Genomic DNA, 24,541 nt, shown 5'->3' with positions numbered 1-24,541 from the left:
ATCACTGTTTTAAAAATACCACCTAATCTTCACAAGCACCTTCTCAATGAACTGACAAAAAAATGACACAATTTTGATGCTTTACATTTATTATAATTATGTGCACTAAGTGGATTATGACTTATTAAAATCTTTGCAAAATACACTTGGCTGCTTATTTTGTTTGTTTTTAAGAAATTACCTGTAACTTTTGTTCCTATTACAAGTGGTAATGGAATTTCTTCTGGAAGATCTTTGAACTGTGAAAGATCTGCAACTTTCCGCTGCTGCAAAAGTCTGATTTTCTGCCGTTTCTGTTTTAATGCTGACCTCTCTTCCTCAAAGAATGCAGAGGAACACCTGCAATATCATTAGATAAAATATATGTTGAATTAATCACTCAAAACATATATATGTGAAGGCACATCAAATAAATAAGCACAGTTTAAAAAAATCCATGTAAGAAAATGAAAAAGCTTGGGATGATGTGTTCAAAAGAAAAAACATCTTGTTGAATGCATTTAGACAAGCTTACTCCTCAGAATTCTCACCCTTAAAATAAGAGTCTATTTTAAAATAATACTCAGGAATAGTAGCTGTTGCAGTGGTATATCTAAAGAGCACAACTTTTTAGGATTTTTTTTTCTGCTTATAAGGATCCATCTAGGGTCACAACAAAGCTAAAGCTGGCCCAGTCTGCTCTGAATGCCGGTTCAATGCACTGAGGAGGGCGTCCTGCAAGTGCCCTGGCTGCCAGCACTCACTGATACACAGGAGATCCCTTTCACATGTGCTTATTAGCTCAATTAAGCTAACTGAGTATGAAAGGGCACCAGATTCAGCACATAGAAGGGCACTTCTCTGTCTCGTCTCCTTGCACCCGTGCAAAGCTCAGCCCCAGGATCTGTTATGCTGAAAACTGTTCTGAGATTGATCATAGTGAAAGTTTATTTGATCTTGGGCTACTGTGTGAAAATCAGATCATCTGTAGTAGTCTCCTTCCCCATTTTGGGGGGTAGGGTTGTTCTTAAAATGAAATCTAGAAGATGCAAGGCTCACTCCCAAAGGGCTTACTTGGTATCAATTTTCATTTCTAACCTAACAAATAGGCAAGATTCATGAGGGAGATAAGCAAAGAGACATTAAGAACTCAATCCTATCTTTTATTCCTTACTAAAAAAAGTTTCTTCATTCTTGTGTCAATGAAAAAAGTAATTTTAAAAAGGTGCACAAATGTTATTTAACGTCTGCCTGATTGCAGAAAGTTATTTATCAAATAATTTGCCACCTTTAATTGCTTTACTGCAGTCAAATCCAGATTAAACATTTTCTGTGGAACTCATACAGTTATATATTGATTACCGATCAATCAGTTCTATTTATTAAGTTATTTTAGAAGACATTGTCAACTGTGCTGATGGTTCCTTTTACTACACTACAAATTATTTTCTGACTTAAATCCCTTCAAGATGTTCCTGAGCCATCTCCAACCCAGTACTACCAAGAAGTCAGCTCCTTTTTTCAAGACTGCTTCTACTACTCTCCTATTACATGCTGAAACAAACATTCTTAGGTTTTCTTCTGTATACCCCTCACTGGGAGAGTTCCACAAAGCCCTTTCACTTTTCTCCACGATTTCTCTTCCTGGCATTGTGCACAAGACTGTAAGCACTAAGGTGCCAGAATGCTGAGACCATTTTGTTTCACACTGACCAGCAGTTTCACACATCACCTGCCTTTTATCTTGTACATGTTTTCTAAGTTATATGGGGCACAGGCCACCTGTTTTCTCCCAGTGTTAACACAATGAGATGCTAGTCCTAAGCAAGAACTGGGAGAAAAACATAAGCAAGAATGAGCTGAAGGTGAGGTACTTTTGTCAGGTAATGCAGAAATGCACTGCACAGAAGGCTACCATATGAGGGAGAAATTGATAACTTAACCTCCAAATATACCATTTCTTTCTCAGCAGGAAGCATGACGACAAAGGAATAAAAAGCAAAGTTAAGCTCAAATTACATGAACATCTTTCCTAGAGGAGCTATTTTCAAACTGGTTCTGCTGCCTTCCCTTGACTGACAATTTTTACTTAGGTTGTTTGCAGGTACAGAAGATGAAATGGTCTCCATCATGCAAAATACAAACCTGACTCAGTGATCACTGAAGAAATATATTCAGTGAATATATTCAGAAATCTATTCCATATCTTCCATATGAAGAAACTGATTCAGTGCCTTAGTGTTTGCATTCACAGAAATAAAAGGCTGATTAATTTATGAAACACTACCTATACAATGACAGGGTGGTCAAGTTTGGAAGGACCTCTGAAGGTTACCTCCTCCAACCCCTCCAGCAGAATGACCTCCAGGAGGCTTCCCAGGACCACACCCAGAGGGCCTTAGAGTACATTTTAGGATGGAGATTCTACCACTCCACTTGTGCCTGTTCCCTCTTTTCCAGATAATGCTGGAAAAAAAACTGACTCTATCTTCTCTATACTTTCCCTTCAAATATTTATGTACAAAAGTGAGATCCTCCTTTAGCCTTGTCTAGGCTAAATTGTGTAGGTTTTGTGAAAAGGCTGAGCTTAATCAGAGGGTTTAAGAATTAAAAACTCTAAATTAGAAAAAGAACCCCATGTCCTTCATTAAATTCTAGTTTCTTCTCTACAATGGACAACATTTTATGGGTGACTTTATCTTTTCTCTGTCTTGATAGCCAACTTAAGAAAAGTTGAGGATCTAGAAAAAGTTTTAAAAACAATAATAAAATAAATGAGGTGAAAATGTACACCTGTTTTCCCCAAGAAGAGCTGGTTATAGATAGAAAAAAAAAAAAACCCTTAGTGAAAAATTGGCTAGCTCTTCCAGCGCAGGAAGCACTGCAGTATAGAAAATACAATCACAACTTGAACACAACCTAGCTTGGACATTTAGTTATCCAGAGTGGGAAGAAAACATTTCAAGCATAGGTTCATGGAAACTACATGGACATATGCATTTAAGGAATAGGGTGTGTGAGGGAGAGAGGTGCTCAAAGAACACCTCAATACAATGAGTTTTACTACTTTGAAGATATTGTCTTGTTCTACTATTTGAATGCAAAACTTTTTAAAAGGAATAATTTCAGTAACATCAAAACTACATGTAAGTAACAGCTGAAAGAAAAGAAAGAAAAAATTACCTCCGTGGTTTTCCCATTAATCGCCTGATTTTCCCCCATTCTACTCTTGTCAATTTTCTGGTTTTCAAAGTTGGAAAAGATTCTTTCAGGCATATACAGAAATCATTATCTCCTTCAAATAGTGGCCTGTTGAAATACAATTATAGTCCTGTATTAACCACACTAAGTAAACTTTAGTCACAAGATTCCAAAAAACATCCATTGTCACAAACACATTAAAAAAATTTATATAAATTAGTCACATGAACAAGACGCTTCTATTCAAAGAACAATTTCAATTCAGACAAAAACAACATCAGAAAGTTTCCAGGACTATTGTTCTTTGACTCTTACTATCACTGACATTTAAAAATACTCCTTTCTCTAGTTTCTACAGAGAAATACACACAATTCATCCTGTTCTATAATGGATAAAAAGGCACCAAATGAAACTTCAGCAGAGTCAGCTCAGTGTCACGAGGATACTGCAACACACTGAAGGAAACCAGAGAGTGAAATATTGAGAATAAAGGGAAGGACAATATGATACTGAGAAACAGACAGACAGTACCTTTTTTCATCAATTCATTCAATTGTAACTCAGATTCTCAACAGAAGTTTCCAAAATACAGGAAATTGAACCAACTCATCATTCTCTACACCTGTACAGGTGAGACTTCTATTGTATCACCCCATGACTCCATGGTGAAGCACAGGATCAGTATGAGAGAAGTGACAGTTCAGAGAACAGACCTGCACAACTGAGGAATTTCTCTCTGATGCCATGACCCATCTCTATCTCTGTTTTATGACTGCCTTTTTTCTTTGTACTATCACATCCTTCTTAGGCTGAGGAGACAAGGGAGCAGCAGCAGATATGCCCATCTAATAGAAGGTTAATCATAAAAGACTATGTGCAACTGAAATAGATCCCTCCTGGCAAGAACAAAAGAATAACTGCATCCTAGAGAAAGCTGCTTTTCTCCACTCTGTGCAGGGCACTGGGGTTTGGAGGGGAATATACCCAGCACAGAACAAAGAGGACCTTGGAAGCAACACTGCTTTCAACTGAGTGTCTGGGGAGGCAGGAGAGAGGAAAGGTGCACAGATATAAGGAAACCCAGGCAAGAATAGAATAGAATAGTTTTGCAGCAGGAGGATCTGCAGCTGCAGCACAAAGTGAAAAGGAAAACAAAAAGAATGAGCAGTGAGGCTCAGGAAACAGACACAGAAGAGTATACAACAGTATCATTTTATCCATATTCACTATTGCTAACATAAGATATCTATATAAAGAATAACTATTTAGCTTTGGGTTTTTTTGGTTCTTTTTGACAAAGATAATCTATATTTGATTGTTCTTACTAGCTCTTGTCCTTAAGCAGGCAAACTCTAAATCCACAGCATCCACAGGATTGGAAGCTCTGGAAAATGGTGGAAGCAAGTTACAGGCGTATCTGCTTTTGAGGGCCTGTGATCACTGTAGTAGTAAGTAGCACTTCAGAAGTCTCTAGTGGCCCCAAATCAATGGCACTTTACAGAAAACAGTCCACTGCAGTAGTATATAGAGAATTCAACTGAATCAGCTTCAATAATCTAATAACCACAGATGACAGTTGTAGAAATAAAAATATTTCAAAAACTTACAGCAGGCATGGCATTTTATTTGATTATTCCAATTTTGGATGCAATAATTTGATTAAAATATTCAGAGATTTGTACAGTAAGCCATAATTTGTCAGCTGATAGCTCTATGATTTTAACTTTTTAAAGCTTCTCATTAAGCCTGGATCATATCACTCCAAATAAGATGTATCAAAGTTTTCCTTCCAAAGATATGCAGTCTCTTAGTAAACTATGCTATAATACCTCAATATCTTATGAGCAGTACGAGCTGTATTTGATTTGCCAGGAAAGGTTTTGGCAGAGGTGGGGTTCAGAGGTGGCTTCTTTGAGAAGCTGCTGGAAGTTTTTCCCATATCCTACAGAACCAACACCAGCTGGTTCCAAGGTGGACCCGCCCTTGGCAAGGCTGAACCCACCAGCAATGGTGGCTGTGCCTGTGAAACAATGTTAGTTAGGAAGGGGAAAAACCCTGTGCAACTGCAGCAGGACAGAGCTGCAAGAGTGTCTGAGAGAAACAGCTCTGCAGCCACCCAGCCAAGGTTTGGGAAGGAGGTGCTCCAGGCACAGATTGCTCTGCAGAGCACGGTGAAGCAGCTGTGTCCCGGCAGCCCATGGAGAGCCCCACGCTGGAGCAGGGGGATGCCCAAAGGAGGCTGTGAGCTCATGGGAAGTCCCTGCTGGGGCAGACTCCTGGCAGGATTGTGGAGCCATGGAGAAGAGCCCATACTGGAGCAGGTTTTCTGCCAAGACTTGTGCTCCCCACACTGGAGCAGTCTATTCCTGAAGGATTACATCTCATGGAAGGGGCCCACACTGGAGCAGTTTGTGAAGAACTGCAGCCTGTGGGAAGGACTCAGGTTGGAGAACTCTGCAAAGGACTGGCTCCCATGGGAGTGGGAGGATTCCTTCCCTGGAGGAAGGAGCAGCAGAGAGAGACAACAGGTGATGAACTGACCACAACCCCCATTCTCTGTCCCCCTGTGCTTATGGGGGATTGGACATAGAGAAAAGAGAACTGGGAATAAAGTTCAAGAAGAAGGGAGGTGTTTTAAGATTTGGTTTTATTTCTAATTATCCTACTTTGATTTGATTGGCAATAAATTAAACTAATTTCCCAAAGCTGAGTCTATTTTGCCCATGACAGTACCTGGTGTGGTCTCCCCCTGTGCTTATCTCATCCTTAGACCCTTTTGTCAAAATTTCTCTCCTGTGTCCAGCTGAGGAGTGATAGAACAGCTCTGATGAGCATCTGGTCTAGCCAAGGAGAACCCACCACACCTGCATACATGGAGAGCTATCAAAGAGGATTTCAGAATTACCTGCTAAACTCAAAATCTAGTCTACTGATATACCTACAGTTTCATAGACAATTCTTTAAGAATAAACTAAAAGTCCTAGGTGTGTTGCAAAAATCATTACTTAAAAATGTCACATATTAAAATTACTCCTAGAAATAAACAGGGTTGTTTTTTTTTGTTTTATACATTTTTTTTCATGTAATTGGGGAAGAAGCATGAAAAGACTAATTCTTTCAAAGGAATTAAATCCTAGAGATGAATTAAAAACTAACTAAAATGGACATGAAATTTTTCCACTTCTGATGCATATAAGCCAAAATGTTTTTCTGTTGCTATGACTGCCTTCACAGTTAAGGAAAAAAAGCTACAGCAATAGTGATCAAAATAGGAAGGAAAAACAGTAATTATTTTGTTTGTACATTCTGGAAAATAATGCTTAACTCTGAGGCCATTCTTCAGAATATTAAATACTTTAGTTGCATCTATTAGTCAAACAGCGTCGATTTTAATATTCTGTTGATCAATAATGTTTTTTACATTTTAGAAATGAAATTATTTCTTTTAAACAATTCACACCACTGTGATAGTGGCATTAAGAGAACAAGTGCCAAAAACTGAGGCACAAACTGCAGAAACAGTCCAGGAAATACATTATGAGATCCAAGCAGGATGCTGATATCTGGACAAGAGTTGAACAGTCACAGCCTGAAGCTCTGTTAGTGATCACAATAAAAATAGGATGATTGGAAAAAATATTTAATATCAACATTTACACCTTTTAGGAAAGCAGCACTTTATGAAGAAGCAGTGTCCTTCCTATCTCCTCTGTATAGCACTGATGCAAGGGTTCAGAAAAGTCTAAGTGTTCTGATATCTTCATGTTTCAGATGCTAAAAGCATGATGAATAAAATCTGGTATCTGGTAGAGGCAGAAGTGATAAAAAGAAAATCACATCCATGAAGGCAGGCTTTCTATAGAAGACCTTCTAAAGTTGGTAGATGCAAAGAACCAAGAGCACATACATTGCTCATTAGAAAAAAAGAAAAACACCCACCACCATCACCACCAAACAAAATAGCTTTCCATAACTAGTAATTTCAGAATGAATTGGAGTATCTAACCAATATATGAAACTATGCAGCTGAATTTTAGAAAATTACATGTTTCTATACTAATAAGAGATAATTATACAAAGCAAACATACTTATCTATATTTGAATAGAACCATTCATATATGCACCACTTGTGAGCTTTGGGCAGTTTGAGCAGGTTCCGAAGCCGTAAACCAATCTTCTGTGACACTTTCTTTTCTGGTGTGGACATTGTTGTACTAAACTTCTATGTAGTAAAAAAATAAACCAACAGTTAAATAGAATCTAATATTTTTCAGTATTCAAATAAACCAGATTTTCCTGATAAAAGGCTGCACATACTGTTTCATAGCAATGTTTTTCTTGCAGATCTAGAACAACCCTTACTGCATTATATCAGCAATGCAATCAAATAGAACAGACAGCAAATTTTAACAGGATCAATACCATTATCTCCATACAAAGCTCTTCTAACAGAAACATTTTCCAGCACTAAAAACTACATTATTGGTAAGAACAGCATGGCACCAAAATACATAGAGACTTCAAAACTCTGAGGCCCCACCAACTGTCTCAGGTGTGCACAATTGGTGTTGCAGCTCAGATGCCAGCAACAGCACCTGCCTGATTTGCACTAGAACTTCTACTCTTGCCCACTCTTCTTAAACTCAGGATGAAGCTAGGACAGGAATGTACCACAGGCAAAGCCTTGAGAAGAGTGTCTGCTTAGAAAACTGCAAGTGAAAGGAGCAATCAAGTTTTAACTACATTTGAAAGCTATTTGATAAATCATGGAAAAGACACTGTCTTAGATTGCTTGCATAATAGACAGACCCGTGTTTAAACAAGACCATAAAAAAATAAATCTGTAATTTTGTTCTAAGGATGGCTGTCTTAGCTGACAGAAAGAACAACTTTTCTGCAAAAAATAACAGCTTTTTGAGACTATAGGTTTAACGGGGTGTCCATGCCATCATCAATCATTATCCTTCCCCAAACATTCAAAATATTTTGGACTTTAGTAGCAGCAATAATAAGATAAAGAATAAGGTAGGCATGTTGTTGGCTGCTACTGCCCTAGATACAAAACCCTTTCTCCCACAGGAACTCCAGGAAACAAAGCCTGGTGGGACAGCAAGATCTGTGAACTACAACAGATGCAGTCCCTGCAGCAAATATTTATCTGGCAATCATTAGACCTCCAGAAGCAGACATTTAAGCAAAAAACAACTGGGTTTAGAACATAACCAAGTCTTTCTACTCTTAAAAAATCATGGTGCTGAGGAGAAATGTCATGGTTCCCAGCTAAATGGCGAGTGCCAAGATTTTCACATCAGACACGGCACAGCTGCTGCACAGCACAGCTCAGAAGGCAAATCAGAGCAGTATCCAAACAGGACTTTATCAGTGAGGTAAGTTCAGCCTCAGAAGGTGATGGCACAGAGAAGTGATGTGGATGACAAACTCACTGAGACTAAGAGATGTTCCCCTTCCTATCCTAGCAAATAAAGGCTGACAAATTACAGCTGCTTTTTTGTGCTATATCAAGGAGTGGACAAACAAATGGAGGATGGAAAAACAAGCTCTCTGAACTGAGGACTTAAGCATTACAGGATCAAGAAGGTAAAGCTGGCCATGAATACAGTTAGGGTACAAATCTAGAGCAAGTCCCTCCCTAACTTGCTGGGATACATTAAATTCTATTGCAGCCTTCTCAGTTACATAATCAGTGCAAAACACTTAGGCAGTTTTAAACTGAAGCTGAATAAATTTCTGCTGACTACAGGAGATGATTGTTTGCAGAAGCATGATGGGCAGTGAGTCTGGAATCCTTTCTAGCTCTGTGTTCAAGATCCCAAAGAACAGGTACTCCCATAAACAAAACCAGTGGTAAGAAAGAAAAATATTAATCTGTTTTGAATTGTGGCTTACTTATAACAACAGCTTTCCTCACAAGAAGATTCATAAACCAAAAATGCAACTTGAAAAGCAAATATATTCAAATTTTCAACTAGAACTAGAGAGGCTTGCTCCCCTTTTTGGTAAAAGTATCTCCATACATGTATGTAGGTACCTGTGGAACCATTGCAGCTTTCTGATTTCTTTTGGGGGACCTTGTGTTTATTTGTCTGTCATCTTCCTCACTGAAGAGCCGACTCCGTTTTGAATTTCTGAAGGGCTGTAGGGAACAAAATTAAGAATTACAAGCAAGAAAACTGATTTCTCTGTTCATGCAGAGAATTCACAGTGAGAGAAATGAAATGCCTCTCATCCTGTCACCTGTTGGTTTTCAGGCACATGGTACACAATAAATAGTGCCTACCAGCACTCAGAAATCTAAGGACTGAGAGAAGGAGTTCAAGATTCCAGGCTTTTCCAGTGCTAACTATAACCATTACTACACTGCTGGCCCAGTTTCACAGAAGTATTTAGAGCCTAACTCCCACTTGTTTCCATTAGAGTTAGGTGTCTAAACACTTGTGTATCTTAGCTTGCCTTGGCTATAAGTAGTACATCTGTTCAACAATTTGTTTTGAATTTCAGATTTAAAAAATGGTTTATTCAAACACTGTATTTGTTTTGTATGTTCTCAGCTACATAGAATTTTAGCAAGAATTTTCTAATAAAGTGACGTGTGTTTGCTGGTTTTTTAACTCGTTGAAAGTATCTGCATAGCAAAATGCTAGGAAGATTGAGTCTGAAGAAAATACATCTTGAATAAGTTATGTGACAATCTCAGAAAAAAGAATTTAGAATTAATGCTAAGTGAAAGTTACTTGTGTGCTGCTATAGCTCAGAAAGAATTAGAAGGCTGACTGAAAACAAGAAATGATATAAATGTGTCATGAAAAAAACTCATTTAGTTATTCCTCAATATCTGACCCTATGACAAAAGACTCCTGCTTTCACTGAGGACAAAAGAGCAGCCTGTGGCTGGCTGTTAGCACTGAGGGGAAGCAGCTTTTCCTTTTCCTTCCATGAAGGCTCTGTGCCCCAGTACAAGAACCAGAGGCAAAATAAATCAACACAGTTAAATAAAATTTCATTTATAAGCATTTGCACTTTAGAAAGACATTTAATACATTTGTGACTGGTTGACTGCTTGAAAAGAGATATTTTCTATTAAATAATCAGTGGTAGCTAAAAATCTGTCTGCCCCGTGCCATCTGAACATGGGGCTTTCCCAGGAAATGTGCCTCTCTTACTCTAAATTAGATATATTTTATAAAAAGAACTACACAAGTGTATTTAAGTAACAGAAGTGCTCTGTATGTGATAGACACCTAACCACATGCAGTACACAGAAGAAAACATTAATTCCTGATAGACAGTACAAACCAGGAAAAACACCCACTGGACAGAGGAACTGTATATTGTCAAGGTAACCAAATCATCATGAGCCAGACCAAGAAAACTGTTTACAACCCTCAACAGAAACTGCCAAACTCTACTCCAAAGAACTACCTAAAATGAGAAGAGTGTTTCATCACTCTGGACTGCCTGTGCCTCACACTAGAATAAAATAACAAGTGTTGCAAAGAGGTATCATCCACAGTGGCTAAATAGGTCAGGCATTTTTGGGAAGACTTTTCAACCAACAGTAAAACATGTCTTCAAAACTTTCAGCATTCAGTAAACTCAAACTATTCCATAACATCTTAGCAACATGGGTCACTGCCAACATGTCAGACTATGCTCTGATCTTTCCCCCAGTTTTCTACAGAACACTGAGCTACACTCAAGTTTTGGCTGTGTTTTTAGCCACCATACCTAAAGCCACCATACCTAAAGACTGACAAGGTTTTTATACAGATATTACAGTCAGGCACTTTGGGTCTTTAGCACACGTGATCTTCTAAGTTACCAGTAAGGCTTATTTCTGTGGGAAGATGGGCACTCCAGGGAAGCAGCTGAATACTGTGACATGAACTGCAGGAACTAAGAGGTCTTCACAAAGTTCTGGTTTCTGCCTAGAACTGCATTTTGTAGACCTTATGTTCTCTAGCATAAACACATAGCAGCATATGTGTTTATATATACATGTGTATGAATCCTACCAAAACAAATACCAGGGAGAAGATCACAGGACAAGAAACAACCAGTGAAGCAAAAACAAACCACAAGGCTGAAATGATCAACCCAAACACCAGACATCCCACTGGAAGCTGCAGGCTCATTGCATATCCCCACCCCAAGGTTGTTCTTTAATGTAAGGCCTAAGACACAAATTTCACTGACAGTCCTTCACTTTTATTAAAATCTGCCCCCTAGAAGACACAATGATGGAAGTGCATTATGATATCTTCCCTTCCTTTCCTTTATGCTTCAGTTCTCAGCCATAATTAGAAGTGAGATATTTCATGAGATACAAAAACAGTTGATCAGAATTGGTGATTCCTGAGCTCAAAGTGGTAGATACAGTATAAATACTTCACACAGCACTTACTTTAAAAAGAAAAAAGAGAGGAAATTATTTTGACCTATCTTGAACGAGGTCAGCAATTTAATGCGCTCGATTATTCATTTTTAAAATACGTTTTCAACTCTTATGCAAACTGTGCAAAGTGCTTGTGAAGGATACAGTTTCACCTTTGGACATTACAAAACTATAAATCTCAGCCTTTTTTTGTGATCCTCACATTTGGCTTCCTGTATGGTATTTTACCAATTCTGAAGCTTTTTACTGTTTCTTACCATTTCCACTGCAGAACCAGCATTCTTGCTTTTCCAAATGTGTGTTTTCTGCAGAGAATTGTATTTTTCATTCCATGAACTGGACAAACTTCCCTCTGTTGTGAAGAAAGTACATAATTTTTATATCTATATATCTGTGAGTGTATGTTTTAAAATAACTACTGTCCAAAACCAAGTATAACATCATCAACTACTAAAACATTTGTTTGCAACACCTTTGAATTCAGTAGAAAACAAATTTTAGATTTCAGTATTTTTATTAAATAATTCTTAACATTAATTTAAAAAAACTGAAGGAGATTTCCACTACAAGGAGGAACATAAATGAGTATTTTTTATTTATGACAACATTTAGGTTTCTTGAAACCTCCTTTGCTGGAATCAGTTACTTCCACTGTCAGGTTGATACAAATCAACAGCTGAACTGTGGCTATAACTGAACAAAGCAAAGCTCTACAAGACACAGACACCCTCTAGTTCTAGAAAATTATTAAGTGGGTGTACACCAACAAGTAAATAAAATTTTATTGCAACAGATCTGAATTAGTGACAACATATTCAACAAGCCATGACTCCTTCTTTGTGTAACAAAACCCTTGTAATACATAAAGAAGCTTTAATTATTGGGCAAATGAGAAGTATTCAAAATTTGTATGAATGCTCATGAAGATAATTTCAAAGACAAAAATAAAAGCAGCAGGTTTTTGATTTAGCCCACAACTTGCTGACAGAGAACACCATAAAACTGTGAAATGCCTTCCTAATGTAAATTGTGTCACGTGTACAGGTCTCACTAAGAATCCTTCCTGTATCTCCTGCTCAAGAGATGAAAGATTACCCCAATCTTCTCATCAAACTTGATGCCTAGGCAGCACTTTTGAAGAAAAAACACATTTCAGGAATTTCACCCAGAAGAGCAGTGTCTAAATACACTACAATATATGTAGTTTCAACTGCCAAGGATTATCATTCTATAGAACTACAAATACCTACAATAAACCCCACCATATTTCAACAAAAAAACCTATGATTTTGTTGAACTTTCTGAAGACAGAAACTAAATACACCTAAAAGTCAGACTGGGTACAAGTAAATAACATATTAATTTCTTACCTTTCAAGCTCACAAGTGCTTTTGCTGAAGAACCTGCAACATAGCAAAAAGTCCACATAAATCACAAGCTATTTCAAACCCCACAACCTACACAGAGTCTACTCATTCTTAATTAATTTCAGGCAGAACGTGGAATTTAATATTAAAATCTTTCACAGCTGAATGAGCAAACCCAGCACACCTTCCATGGCACTAGGCATAGAATGATACATTTATTACCAATAAATCCTTAAAGCATATTCACCTTGTGTTTTTTACCTTTAGCTTCATGCCTACAAAACAACTTCAGCTGTTAAACACTTGGGTTTAACACAGCAAATTCTCAACAGGCTTTATGTCCAAACTTTATTCTCCCATGTGGCTGCTTTTTGATGCAGTTGCAAATGTATTTTACAACTGACAAGAAAACTTCTTTTTTTCTTTTTTTTTTTTTTAAATGATTTCTACCAGTTCAAAATTCTTCAGCGCCCAAGATTCCCAGGAAAGAAGTGGTTCATGCTCAAAAGGAAGAAGATGGATAGCTAGTTGCCCCCTGGTGGTACCTCTTGGTTCAGAAAGGCAGCAGATTCAGACCTCAAATGCAGACAGGATTGTTACTTTGCTCCAACTGTTCAAGCAGTGTAATAAACACATGAAAATTTCACTGCTTCCCTTCCACTGCATCTGTAGAACCTCTGCAATGCTCCTGGGCCAGGAAAAACACAACTGGGCCTGACTACAGTGGGCCTTCATGCTCAGAAATGTTCAAATGTCTAAGAATGAGCTGTCTGAAGCAATTGCATTAGCACAGGAAAAGATATTTCTGCATGACAATGCCTCCCCAGATTCATGCTTTTCTATCAAATCAATTTTATCTTTCCAGTTATGTTCCTGTGTGACAATCACTTCTCCCTGTCACTTTCTCTGCTCTCTCCTTCATCTTCTCTTTGAAACTGCTGCTCCAAGAACTTTCTGACTCCAAAGCTCCAGAATTCCTTGCAGCTGCCATTTATTTAGCTCCTAACCTCACAGATACTTCCCTCTAAGAGAATACATTGCATGGACTATCACAGAGAATACCGGTGCAGCAACAGCAAAAAAAAAAACCCTAATCCCTTATGTTTTCATCATAGTATTTTGTTTGCTGCCATCTTACTATGCCATCTGTTAAAAACCAAAATTTCAATATAAAAAAGAAAGGAAAATGAAATAAAGTTTCTATTTCTTTACCCCCAAAAGCTTAAAAAAAAAATTTAAGATATGAAACAGAACTAGCTTGGACTCACTGAGGGTTTAGAGAGTTTCCACCCCAGTATCTCCCAAGCCACTGAGATCTACAACAGCAACCACATCTGGGATTCCATGTCAGAACCACAGTGACACAGCTGGGCTGCACTGTCACACCTCCTGCACATTTCTTTTCTGATGTATCACCTTTGTTGGGTTGGAGCCCTATCAGTGACTGGTACAGGAACACAATTCTGTGATGATCTGAATCACAGGGAGTTCAGCTTTTGAAACAAAGCTGTATGATCAAGGTATCACAATTTTTTTTTTACATTTTATGCTAAAAATCCAATACCACACACTGTGCTTGCATAAATACTTGGGTAGTCTGCTATCAACCAAGAATGAACAGCTCTGAAAGGTAATATTAAGAACAGTGAAGAACTCCTGTGTCCCAAATTTACATAGGGGATGGTGGGAAATGTGTGCAGGGGTTAAGTACACAGCTTAAGAACACATCACTGGGGATGGGGACACAGCAGCAGGGTCATCAGGGTTGTCAAATGGAGGAGATGCTGCCTTTGCCGAGCACATCACTGTTCTGAGGGATCTCAGGCACTTCATCTGAACACACAAGCATTTCCTTCTTTTTCTCACTATCTTGTTGATATGAATCAAGTTCAATCAATCCAGTCCAGGGTGAGTACGAAGACTGTTAACAATGGAACAGAAACACTCAGCAAGAGGCAGCAAAGCTTTATCTGGGGTGGTGTCAATCTCACAGCTGAAGTGCCTGAGATGCTTTGCTAACCATGGCATGCTTCACCTGTGAGTGAGGGTGATGATGGGCCAGCAGAAGGTTACTGTGCTACTTCCTAGCTTTACAAGATTAGCACTCCAAAACAGCATTAGTTGCCAAGGAGTTTTCAACATGGGATAGTTAATCTTCCATAAATGCTGGTTAGAAGAGGGCTGCTCATTTGTTTTCACTTGACCTGTAATTAATGTATCCAGGGCATCTTTATTTAGGAATACAAGTGTCCAAATAAAACATTCCTGATCTATGGAAGTTCAAAAGTTAAACGAAACTGTTTTACTGTAACAAAGTACAGAAAATGAACATCAACACTTCTGTAGCTTAAAGCTGTAGAACACATGAAGGATACTAAGATGACAAGGGAGATGTCCATAAGCTTCATTTTACCTCAAAGCTAAACAATATGACACAACATGGCTTTTCTTGTCAAGTTCTTCTATATTGATTTTAGGGCCACCTGCAACACCACCAAACTCCAAGGAATATGGTACATCTCCCCACTTTTTCCTTTTAGTTGGGCAGTACTGTCACTACTACCAGGGCCACAAAACCAGAAACTAGGATGATGATCAAAGCAATGGTGTTACAATCAAAACCAACCAACACTAAATACAGATAGAAGCATTTCAAGACTATAAAAACTGCCAAGTGATGCAGGATAGGTTAAGTTTATTCAAACTGTACAAAACTTCACTTACAATAATAACTAGATTTATAATATACTAGCCTCACACTAAATGCCAGTAATCTTATATACTCCTGTTCTGAATAACAACTATATAATCACAGGCAGTCTTTTTAACCTGCATTTTAATTATAAACAGAGATTAAAGTAGAATACACACACACACACACACACTTGAATGTAAATATCTATTATGACAATGACACGGACTTCATTTCCAGAAACACAAAACAAATGGGTGGAAAGCAAGAAATAAGGCCTGTGAATCATACAGGTTATTACAAATAAAATCTACTTCCAGCTCCTCCAGGTTCAGAGGATCTCAAAGGTGACTTTCTTAATAGAGTAAAAGACCCCTTAACCTAGGGAGGAGGCACAGGCAGCTCAGCACAGCAGTGGCACTGGCACACGGCTCCAGTGCAAACTGTAAATTACCTTAGCTTTGTCTTACTATCCTACTGAGTAGTGCTCTGCATATGCTGTTAGTAAATTAATTACCTGAACACAATATTCACACTTGACTAAGTCTGTAAAATTAGGAAAAGATTCAGCAGAGATCTAGGAGATAAATTTCAAGATCTAAAGACATGTCTTATTGTGAGAAAGTAAAGACACTCCAATCTTGTTCTTCCCAAAGAAGGTCAAGATCTGCACTGATCACAAGTATCTACAAAGGAAGATAATTCAGATGGGTAAATAGCTCTGCAGCCTTTTTTTTTTTTAATGGAAAGACATAACTAGACCTATGTTGTGAAAGATTCTATTGGGTAATTTAGATTAGCAATGAATACAAAGTTTAACAGATTTTAGGTAACTATACCAAGAAAAGGCATGTTGAGCTCCTTATGAGTCAAAATCTTAAACCAAGTTCAATACATTTTTAGAGAACTGTAGCTAAAAAGGAAGATTGAAATCGATGCACAGAAATTCCAAATACAAGTATACCCAGCATGTTTAATGAAGAATCTAAAATGATTATAATGGCCTTTCCTGGCTCTGAAAAAAAACCCCAATGATTCTATAAAATATGTGCACCACAGATGTGCAATAAAAATAACCCCGTTCTAGATTATGAGGTATTAAATAGTATCATAACAGGAAGCTCATCAGCAACTAAGAGTCAGGAATAAGTGTATTTATGTGTTTTGTAACACTTGCAAGAAATGATTTTCAGCAAGTCCAGATGAAAGCAAATCGATAAAAAGCCACCAAGGTTAAAGCCATGCCAGGTGTGCCAAGCCTGGCATGCCAAGGGCCCTGATGTTTTCACGTCTGGCTGGCTGCAGTGGCGGCCAGCGTGGCTCCCTGAGCATGGACAGCTCCTCCAGTCCTGAACTGCTGCTCCCTCTGAGTCCCCAGCAATCCTTCCTGCAGCTCTTCCTGCTCCCAGGGAGGGAGGACACACAGAGCACTGCAATAAAGAGACCTTAAAACCTTCTCTATCTGCTCTAGAGGCCATATGAATGCTCCAAAAAGTAATTCTGATGTGGAGATAGGCTTTGAGGAGTGGGAGAAAACTGCAAAAGCTTTTCAAAGATAAAAGACAGGTTTAAGTTTAAAACCAAGTTTAAAACTACTGCCTCCCCTCATTTGAAAACGCTGTAACTGAACAAAAGAGGAGTTTGACCACAATTCAATATGGGCAGCTGTGAATGCCTTGATGAACATCCTCAGTACTAAGATGGAGTAAAGCAGTTCAAACCTGGCTTCCCAACTGCTGATTTGAAAATCTAAACAGGAACACACACTAGCATATTAGGTTTGTGAAAGTGTTTCCAAATTAATAATAAATTTATAACAGCTGATAATTTTGAAACTAAATGTTACAAGTAACCACAGGGATGTTCTATAGCTGCTGATTTCACTAATGTGTGAGCACAAAGGGGCATATCTAAATCAATATAGCAAATTCTAGGATCCAGATCAGCAATTACATTATGCAAAGCCTTTCCTCTCCAGATAGTTAGACTATTTTGTCTAAATTTGCACAGGTGAGCAGTTATTTTAACACTGGTTGCATGACTACCTCAAAAACCTATGTAATTAATCTGCATTGCCAGCACTAAAAATGGTGTGACAGAAGAAACTCCTGGAGAAGAAGGGAAAAACATGAGCCTTTATTATAGACTGAGTCATTAATCCTCTAAGAGATCATTCATCTACACAAGCACAGCACAAGTTGTTTCAGCAGAGGAAGCCACTCAAACAATTGGCCACTTGCAAGGAAAGCTTATTCAGGAAAACTCTGAATGTAAAACATACACATAAGAGGGAGAAGTGGCTTTGGGGACTTTTTAAAGCTGCCCCCAAACTTAGGGCTCATTGAAGAGATAAATAAATAAATAAATAAATAAATAAATAAACAAACACTAACTTTTCACTTCAAGATGAGTCAGTATTTTCCTCATGTTATGAGCCCACTAATAAATTGACACATATATTTCCAAATCATACTTTAACTACTTGATGGAAGGTAGGTTTTCCAGCCATGTGAACACTTCTACAGGACTTCTGTAACAATAACCACAATAACAAAGCCCTCTTTTTGAAACTGTGTTCTCATAATGGACAATACACTGATACCATGGTAACATACAATTTTAAAGGTAGGCAGCACAAATAATCCCAAAAACTATTAGTTGTGAGTACTGTATAGCAGCCACAAAGCTAACCTTGAGCCTTCTCCCAAATACTGCAATCTCACACAGTTCTGCTGATTTTTTTTTTGGCCTCAAACATCCAGGCCACAGCAGTGCTGGACTCACGTTCCCTTGGGGCTGAAAAATGGAAGTGCCAGAGGTGTGCCACAACCTCCTGCAGCTGTCTAGGAAAGCAACAGAGCAGAGGACCCACGAACCACAGCAAAAGGTCACGCTGGGGGTAAAGACAACAATTTCTGCTTGAAGTGCTGCCCTTATGCTGCAGCCTCCCCCCATGTGATAAAAACCCATGCAGAAAGATCCTTATCCCGCTTCCCTTCTGCCTGTCCTAAAACACAAGCCCTTAGGAACAGTACCAACCATGCCAACCAATACATTACATTTGGCAAAACGCTGACTTCAGAATTTGTACTGTAAAAGCTGAACCTTGACAGCCATCACCCCTGGATGAGGAGGGTGCCTCTTTCCCCAATTCTCCTGCTGCTGGTTGGAGTTTGTGTGCAGGCAGCACAGGATTCGCTGCTGGCAGCGGCCCCGTGCCCCTGATCCCTGACCAGCACCCTCCTGTTGGAAACGGCACCTCCCTTTCCCTCTCCCAGAGCAGGTCCCAGCACCCACTTTTCAGAGCAGCTTGTGCCAAAGGATGCACTAAGAGGTGGCTTTGCCTGCGCTGCTCTCGGCAGAGCTCTGCCTCCAGCGGGACCAGGACAATCTCTGGTCACATCTGCACGTGCTGCGTGTTTTAGCAGAGCCTCACCTCAGCAGAAAGTTCATTTCACATCAGAGCCTCCCCTCAGCTTCACTGCACAAGCTTTAGAACCAGGCAGCCCACAAATCAGATTGCTATTACCAGCAGCAGGAGACAGGGCAGCATTATGTATGCTCCAATACAATCCACTGATTCCCTCTTTTGAGACACAGAGAAAAAGCCATCTGGTCTGCAGCACCAAGGCTGCCCACCATTTACCTCCACTGCAAAGTTACCAGGAGATAAGAAGAGGGAAAAAAAAGGCATTGACTAAAATTAGTCACTCATTGGGCACCGACCCAACAGCCTGCAGAAACAATTTTTTGTCTTCAAAATATAAATAAAATTATTAGTATTTGAAGTATTTCTGCAATTGGGACCTTTAATATTCTGGACTTTTTCAGCTAGAGGATTTGCCACAGATTTGTTCTTTCTTCACGTGCATCCCAAATTGCTGCACGGCTCTCCCCTAGCAGCACAGGAAAGGCCTCAAACGACAAGAAATGAGAAATGCATGTAAACTTACACACCATTTCAGGCTGTCAGCATGAAGCCTCTCACTGTTTTATATAGGCAGAATAGCAGCTTTAGAGAACAACAGAATAGTAACTTTAGCAGATAAAACAAGTATATATCATGAGAGACAACTGTGTGCATTACATTCATCTCACTCCTGGGTTAAGGAACAGTCATGGCCCAGCTGCATTACAGAACCTGCCAGAGGGCAAGCAGGTGCTATCAGAATACTCTGGGACAAATTCCACTTCATCAGACATCCAATCTGAAAGTAAAACTGTGTGGTTCCTACCATACAGCAAAATGTCAGCCTTCTTGTCACCAAGTATGCTGTGTTTACCTGTAATTATTTTTATGTGAAAGCTCAGTTATGGTCTACTACTTTACTATAAACTATGTTGGAGAAAATTAACAGGGGTGATGCATAAATCTCAAAGTCTCTTAATAATGAACTATTCTGATTTTTTTTGGAACTTCTTTTTATATCATAGGAATATTCCAAAAACAATTTTGCAATGCTTACTGTTATTGTCCTTTATATATTAAGCTGCAGACTGAGAGCTGCATGAAGTCAGTGCTAAATTAGTCAGGACTAAGTTTACATCTTCATTTTAAGTATAGGATTGGAAACGAAAGAACTATGTGTGACACAAACTAGTGTAATTTGAAAACATCCAGATCACCAAAACTGCATAGAATAGGAATGGAAGCACAAGCCAGCCACTCCTTGAAACTTTCACAGTTCCAGCAGTTCAGCAATGCTACAGAAAACATGAAGCTCCCTGTCTGATGGACAACACCTCTGACTTGCACCAAACTTAGGTAAATACAAACCTTAAGGTCAAGGTTAGCAGAGCAGAAGTTTACTGCCTTTACAAACAACCACAGGGTGTCTGCCTCACCTGCCAAGCAGAGACTGTAACACTGACACTGCTGCAAGGGTGGCCAGCATAGCCCAATCCTGAGGGAAACTGAGTCACACACTCTACTACTGTATCTGCTACAGGTGAAGTGACACCCCTGTCAAACCTTCCCCCAATGTCACTGCAGGCAAAATAAAAGTGACAGAGAAGAAAAAGTTATTTTTCATACTTCACATTAACTTCTTGAAACACACAGTGCTTTCTCTGGAAAATGGGCAAGGCAAATGGAGGAACACGAACTTAAACATTGCCCATTCTAGTGATCAGGGAAAGTTCATTTAATAAGCAATAAACCACGGCTAATTATTAATTACAGTCATATCAACTGGTCTATGACTTGTATTAATCAGTCTCTAAATGCAGCACAGCATCCATGACTGAGCTGCACCAAGTTGAGACTGTCAGCTCCATCCATAATTTATGATGATCCTCCATAAATCTGTTCAGTTAACACAACGACACTAGCCATGTGGGCACATTAACCAATTTTTCTCCCGACAGTTCTTGGAGCTGTAACAAAGACCCACATGGAGCAGCCAGAAGCAAGATTTCCACTCTGACTCACCTCTTTCTGAGAGTCTTTGATATGGAAAGAGTTGGTATCTTGATGAACTTGAGTGGTGCTGAACAAAACAGTGCCACCAAAAGATGCCTGCCCCATTCTATGCACATCCATTGAAACCAGTAAATGCCCTAGTTTTGGCTTGGCAGGAATTTGTAAGAGGACATATCAAGATGGCATCTGGATGCATTTTACGTTGAATAATTTCCTCTCAAGTACTTTGTGAATGAATCCACATATACAGCAACACATCTCTAGTTTTTAGCTACACTAAAGTTTTTATCAAATCTTTGTGCTCTTTGAAAATAACATCCACACAAACCCTATGGAGATCACAGAATCAATGAGGTTAAAAAATACCTCTGAGACCATCGAGTCCAGCTTTTAAACAAACACCATCATGTCAACCAGACCACAGCACTAACTGGCACATCCAGTCTTTTCTTAAACACCTCCAGGGACAGCGACGCCACCACCTCCCTGGGCAGTCCATTCCAATGTCCAATCACCCTTTCAGTGAAGAAATTCCTCCTAACACTCAATCTAAACTTCCCCTGCTGAAGCTTGAGATTATTCCCTCTCGTTTGGGGCATGGGAGAAGAGGCCAATCCCCACCCGGCTACACTCTCCTTTCAGGAGCTGGAGAGGGTGATAAGGCCACTCCTGAGTCTCCTCTAGGCTGAACACCCGCAGCCCCTCAGTTGCTCTTTAAAAGACTAAAGCTCCAGCCCTTCCCCAGCTCCACTCCCCTTCTCTGGACTCTCTCCAGCACCTCAATGTCCTTCTAGCAGTAAGGGAACTAGAACTGGACACAGCACTCGAGGTGCAGATACACAGAACCGTATGCATGAAAACACATGTTTACATGCTGTCTTACACCTGTACAGCCAGGTTTGTGCTGCTGACACACAACACAAGGGCTCTGAGCTCTTCCCTGCGCATTCATCAGTGCCCCCCAGACACAGCGTGTGCACGCCGTGACCCCCAGCCCTGCGGAGCTGCTCGCACCGTGCACGGCACCGGCTACGAACACACCAGCCCTTCTTGCCCCCACGGGCGCCAGCCGGGTCCGGAGCGGCGGGCAGCTCACCCCTTCCCCGGGACAGGACGCTCCTTCCCCCGCACTGCCCCGACCCCCGCGGGCAGGGCGGGCTGTCACTGCGCCCCGCCCGGCTCCCGCTTCCCGCCCCGCCCGCCCGGCAGGTGCCGCCCGGGCGGGGCGGGGGGCCGGGCCCCGGCACCCCCGAGGGCAGCGGGGGTCGCACCCTCGGGACGGAGCTCCCCGCCCGCCGCTCGGGCCGGGGCCTCGCCCGGGAGGGGCGGCGGCGGGGGGGTGGGGGGGGGGGCCGGGCCGGCCCGGTTGCCAGGGAGGAGGCTCGGGCTCCGGCCCCGCACAGCGCCCGCGGCGGGAGGGAAGGAGCGAAGAAGGGAGGCGGGCGGGCGGCGGGGCGCGGCGCGGGTGTCCCGCCGGGACGAGGGGGCGGCGGGAGCGGGGGCACCGGTCCCTACTCACTCTCGTCAGGCAGCTGATCCAGCTCCGCCATCTTGAACGAGCCGCGCCGCTTTTTCAAAGGCTGCCTGGCGCGGGGCATTCTGGGGGAGGAGACGGGGCCGGGCGCGCGGCGGGCGCGCGCGCGGGGCGGGGCCTCCGCCCGCGGGCCGTGAGGGGCCGGGCGGCGGGGCAGGAACGGACTCGGCCGGGAGCGCCGGGAACAGCGGCGGCCGGAGCCCCGCGGGATCGCAGGGCTATCGTTAAGGAGTCGGAGTGGACGCTACACTGCTTCCAGTCTAGTTCCAATTGCCTGCCACTGGCCGGGGCGCCTTCCACTAGACCAGGCTGCTCAGAGCCCCATCCAAACTGGATTTGAACGGCTCCAGGGCTGGGCTAGCCAGAGCTGCTCTGAGAAACCTGTTCCAGTGTCTCACCACGCTCCCAGTAAAGACTTTGTTCCTAATATCTAACCTAATTTCCCTCCCTTTCATTTGGACCCATTACTCCTTGTCCTACCACTACTACAGTTCCTGACAGTCCCTCTCCGGCTTCCTTAGAGCTCCCTTTCAGGTAATGGAAGGTCGCCATGAGGTCTTCACACAAACTTCTCCAGGCCTGAAGAGCCCCAGCTTTCTCAGCCTGTTGTCACAGGGTAGGTGCTCCTGTCCTCTTATCACTGCCATGGTCCTCCTCTGGACTTGCTCCAACATTCTTATGATGTGGGATGAGGGGAATGAGTGACAGTTCAGGATGGAGGGAAAGGGGTGGAGGTGTCACAGAGGGTCACCCCAAAGTAGCTGTGCTACCTTTGAGTCTTTAAACAATCCTGTTACATTATATCCATCCTCCTCCACTGAGTAACAACGTTTTACTAAACTGTGCCTATTTTCCCTGTCACATTTCATAAAGGACTGCAGAGGTGAGGCTCCAGGAGGAGTAAGGGATCACAACAATCCCGGCCCAGCCGGCCCTGGCCCTGCTGTCACGGCCCGTGGCACTCCGCCCAAGAGGCTGCTGAAATGCTCACCCAGCCCAAGGCCTGAAGGTCAAGGTCTCACTTGCTGTCACCCAGTGCCAGGGAAAGCCAACAAACCCCAGAAGTGGGTGGCTGTTGCCTAACAAGCTCCTTGTCTTGGCCTGCCCTCTACCATCTCACCCCTGAAAGCTTTCTTCAAGCAGCAGCAATGGGGTTTTTTTTGTGTAGTTTTCTTAGGTCTCTGCACCACAGTGAATTCTAAAGCTTCTGCAGTTAAGAAATACAAGCATGGAAAAACCACCATGAACCACAAGCAGCTTAATTGCTCATGGACCAGACTCTCTGCATAGGTTTGGCTTTGAGTATCTACTGCTATTATACCAAGCAAAATTCCTTTTTTTAAGATATAAAAATAAATATGAAAATGCAAATTGAGCTTCAAAATAAATAAAAAGCATTTCTTAGTCAAGGCTAAGAAGTCTGTGTCACATGTTAAGCATATTGCCAAGAGCACAGTGGTGTAATGCAAAATGGATGCCATGCCTGGTTGTATGCAGGTCTTTGAAAGTGCTTAGGTGAAACCAAAGATTCTACACAATACAGAAAATGCGTATCTTGGGACATGGAATAGAATTTAATTTGTGCTCTTAATTTGCTAATGAACTCAGATGACTAGGCCCTCTAGCAGGTTGAGAGGGGCAGGATATAGGTCATGTTATTAAACAATTTTAATACATAAATAAATAAAATCAATGCTGCCCTTGTGCTCAAGGGGAAAAAAAGGCAGTTTTTAAGCGAAGAAACAAACTGAGTGAAATGCTTTAGAAATTTCCCCCAGGGCTTTCTATGTACATTGTAGCAGAGCTGAAAAAAGAAAAAAAGGAAAAAGAAAATACAAAGCCTAGCTTGCATTTCCAGCCCCTTTTTCAGGTCATTTTGAAAGGTTGTTTAAACAGCCTTCCCTCCCCTTAGCCCCCAACGGGCCTAAGAC

General features: G+C 41.1%; 1 protein-coding gene across 1 annotated transcript in view; it reads right to left on the bottom strand.

Annotated features, from left to right (window-relative positions):
* LIN9 (lin-9 DREAM MuvB core complex component) overlaps positions 1-22,674 on the bottom strand; it is a gene marked incomplete at its 5' end in the record, with an annotated part of 36,660 nt that extends 13,986 nt beyond the window's left edge. Inside the window, 7 exons of the mRNA XM_084202263.1 lie at positions 182-339; positions 3,163-3,288; positions 7,271-7,404; positions 9,232-9,336; positions 11,853-11,947; positions 12,966-12,998; positions 22,596-22,674. Coding sequence (XP_084058389.1) covers positions 182-339; positions 3,163-3,288; positions 7,271-7,404; positions 9,232-9,336; positions 11,853-11,947; positions 12,966-12,998; positions 22,596-22,674 — 730 coding nt within the window. The remainder of the gene's footprint in view (positions 1-181; positions 340-3,162; positions 3,289-7,270; positions 7,405-9,231; positions 9,337-11,852; positions 11,948-12,965; positions 12,999-22,595) is intronic.
* Positions 22,675-24,541: the final 1,867 nt, after the last annotated feature.

The sequence above is a fragment of the Fringilla coelebs genome (genome assembly GCF_963513975.1).
Source record: "Fringilla coelebs genome assembly, chromosome: 3".
Taxonomy (NCBI): Eukaryota; Metazoa; Chordata; class Aves; order Passeriformes; family Fringillidae; genus Fringilla; species Fringilla coelebs.
The sequence above is the reverse complement of the archived record's forward strand: the minus strand, read 5'-3'. Positions and strand labels throughout refer to the sequence as shown.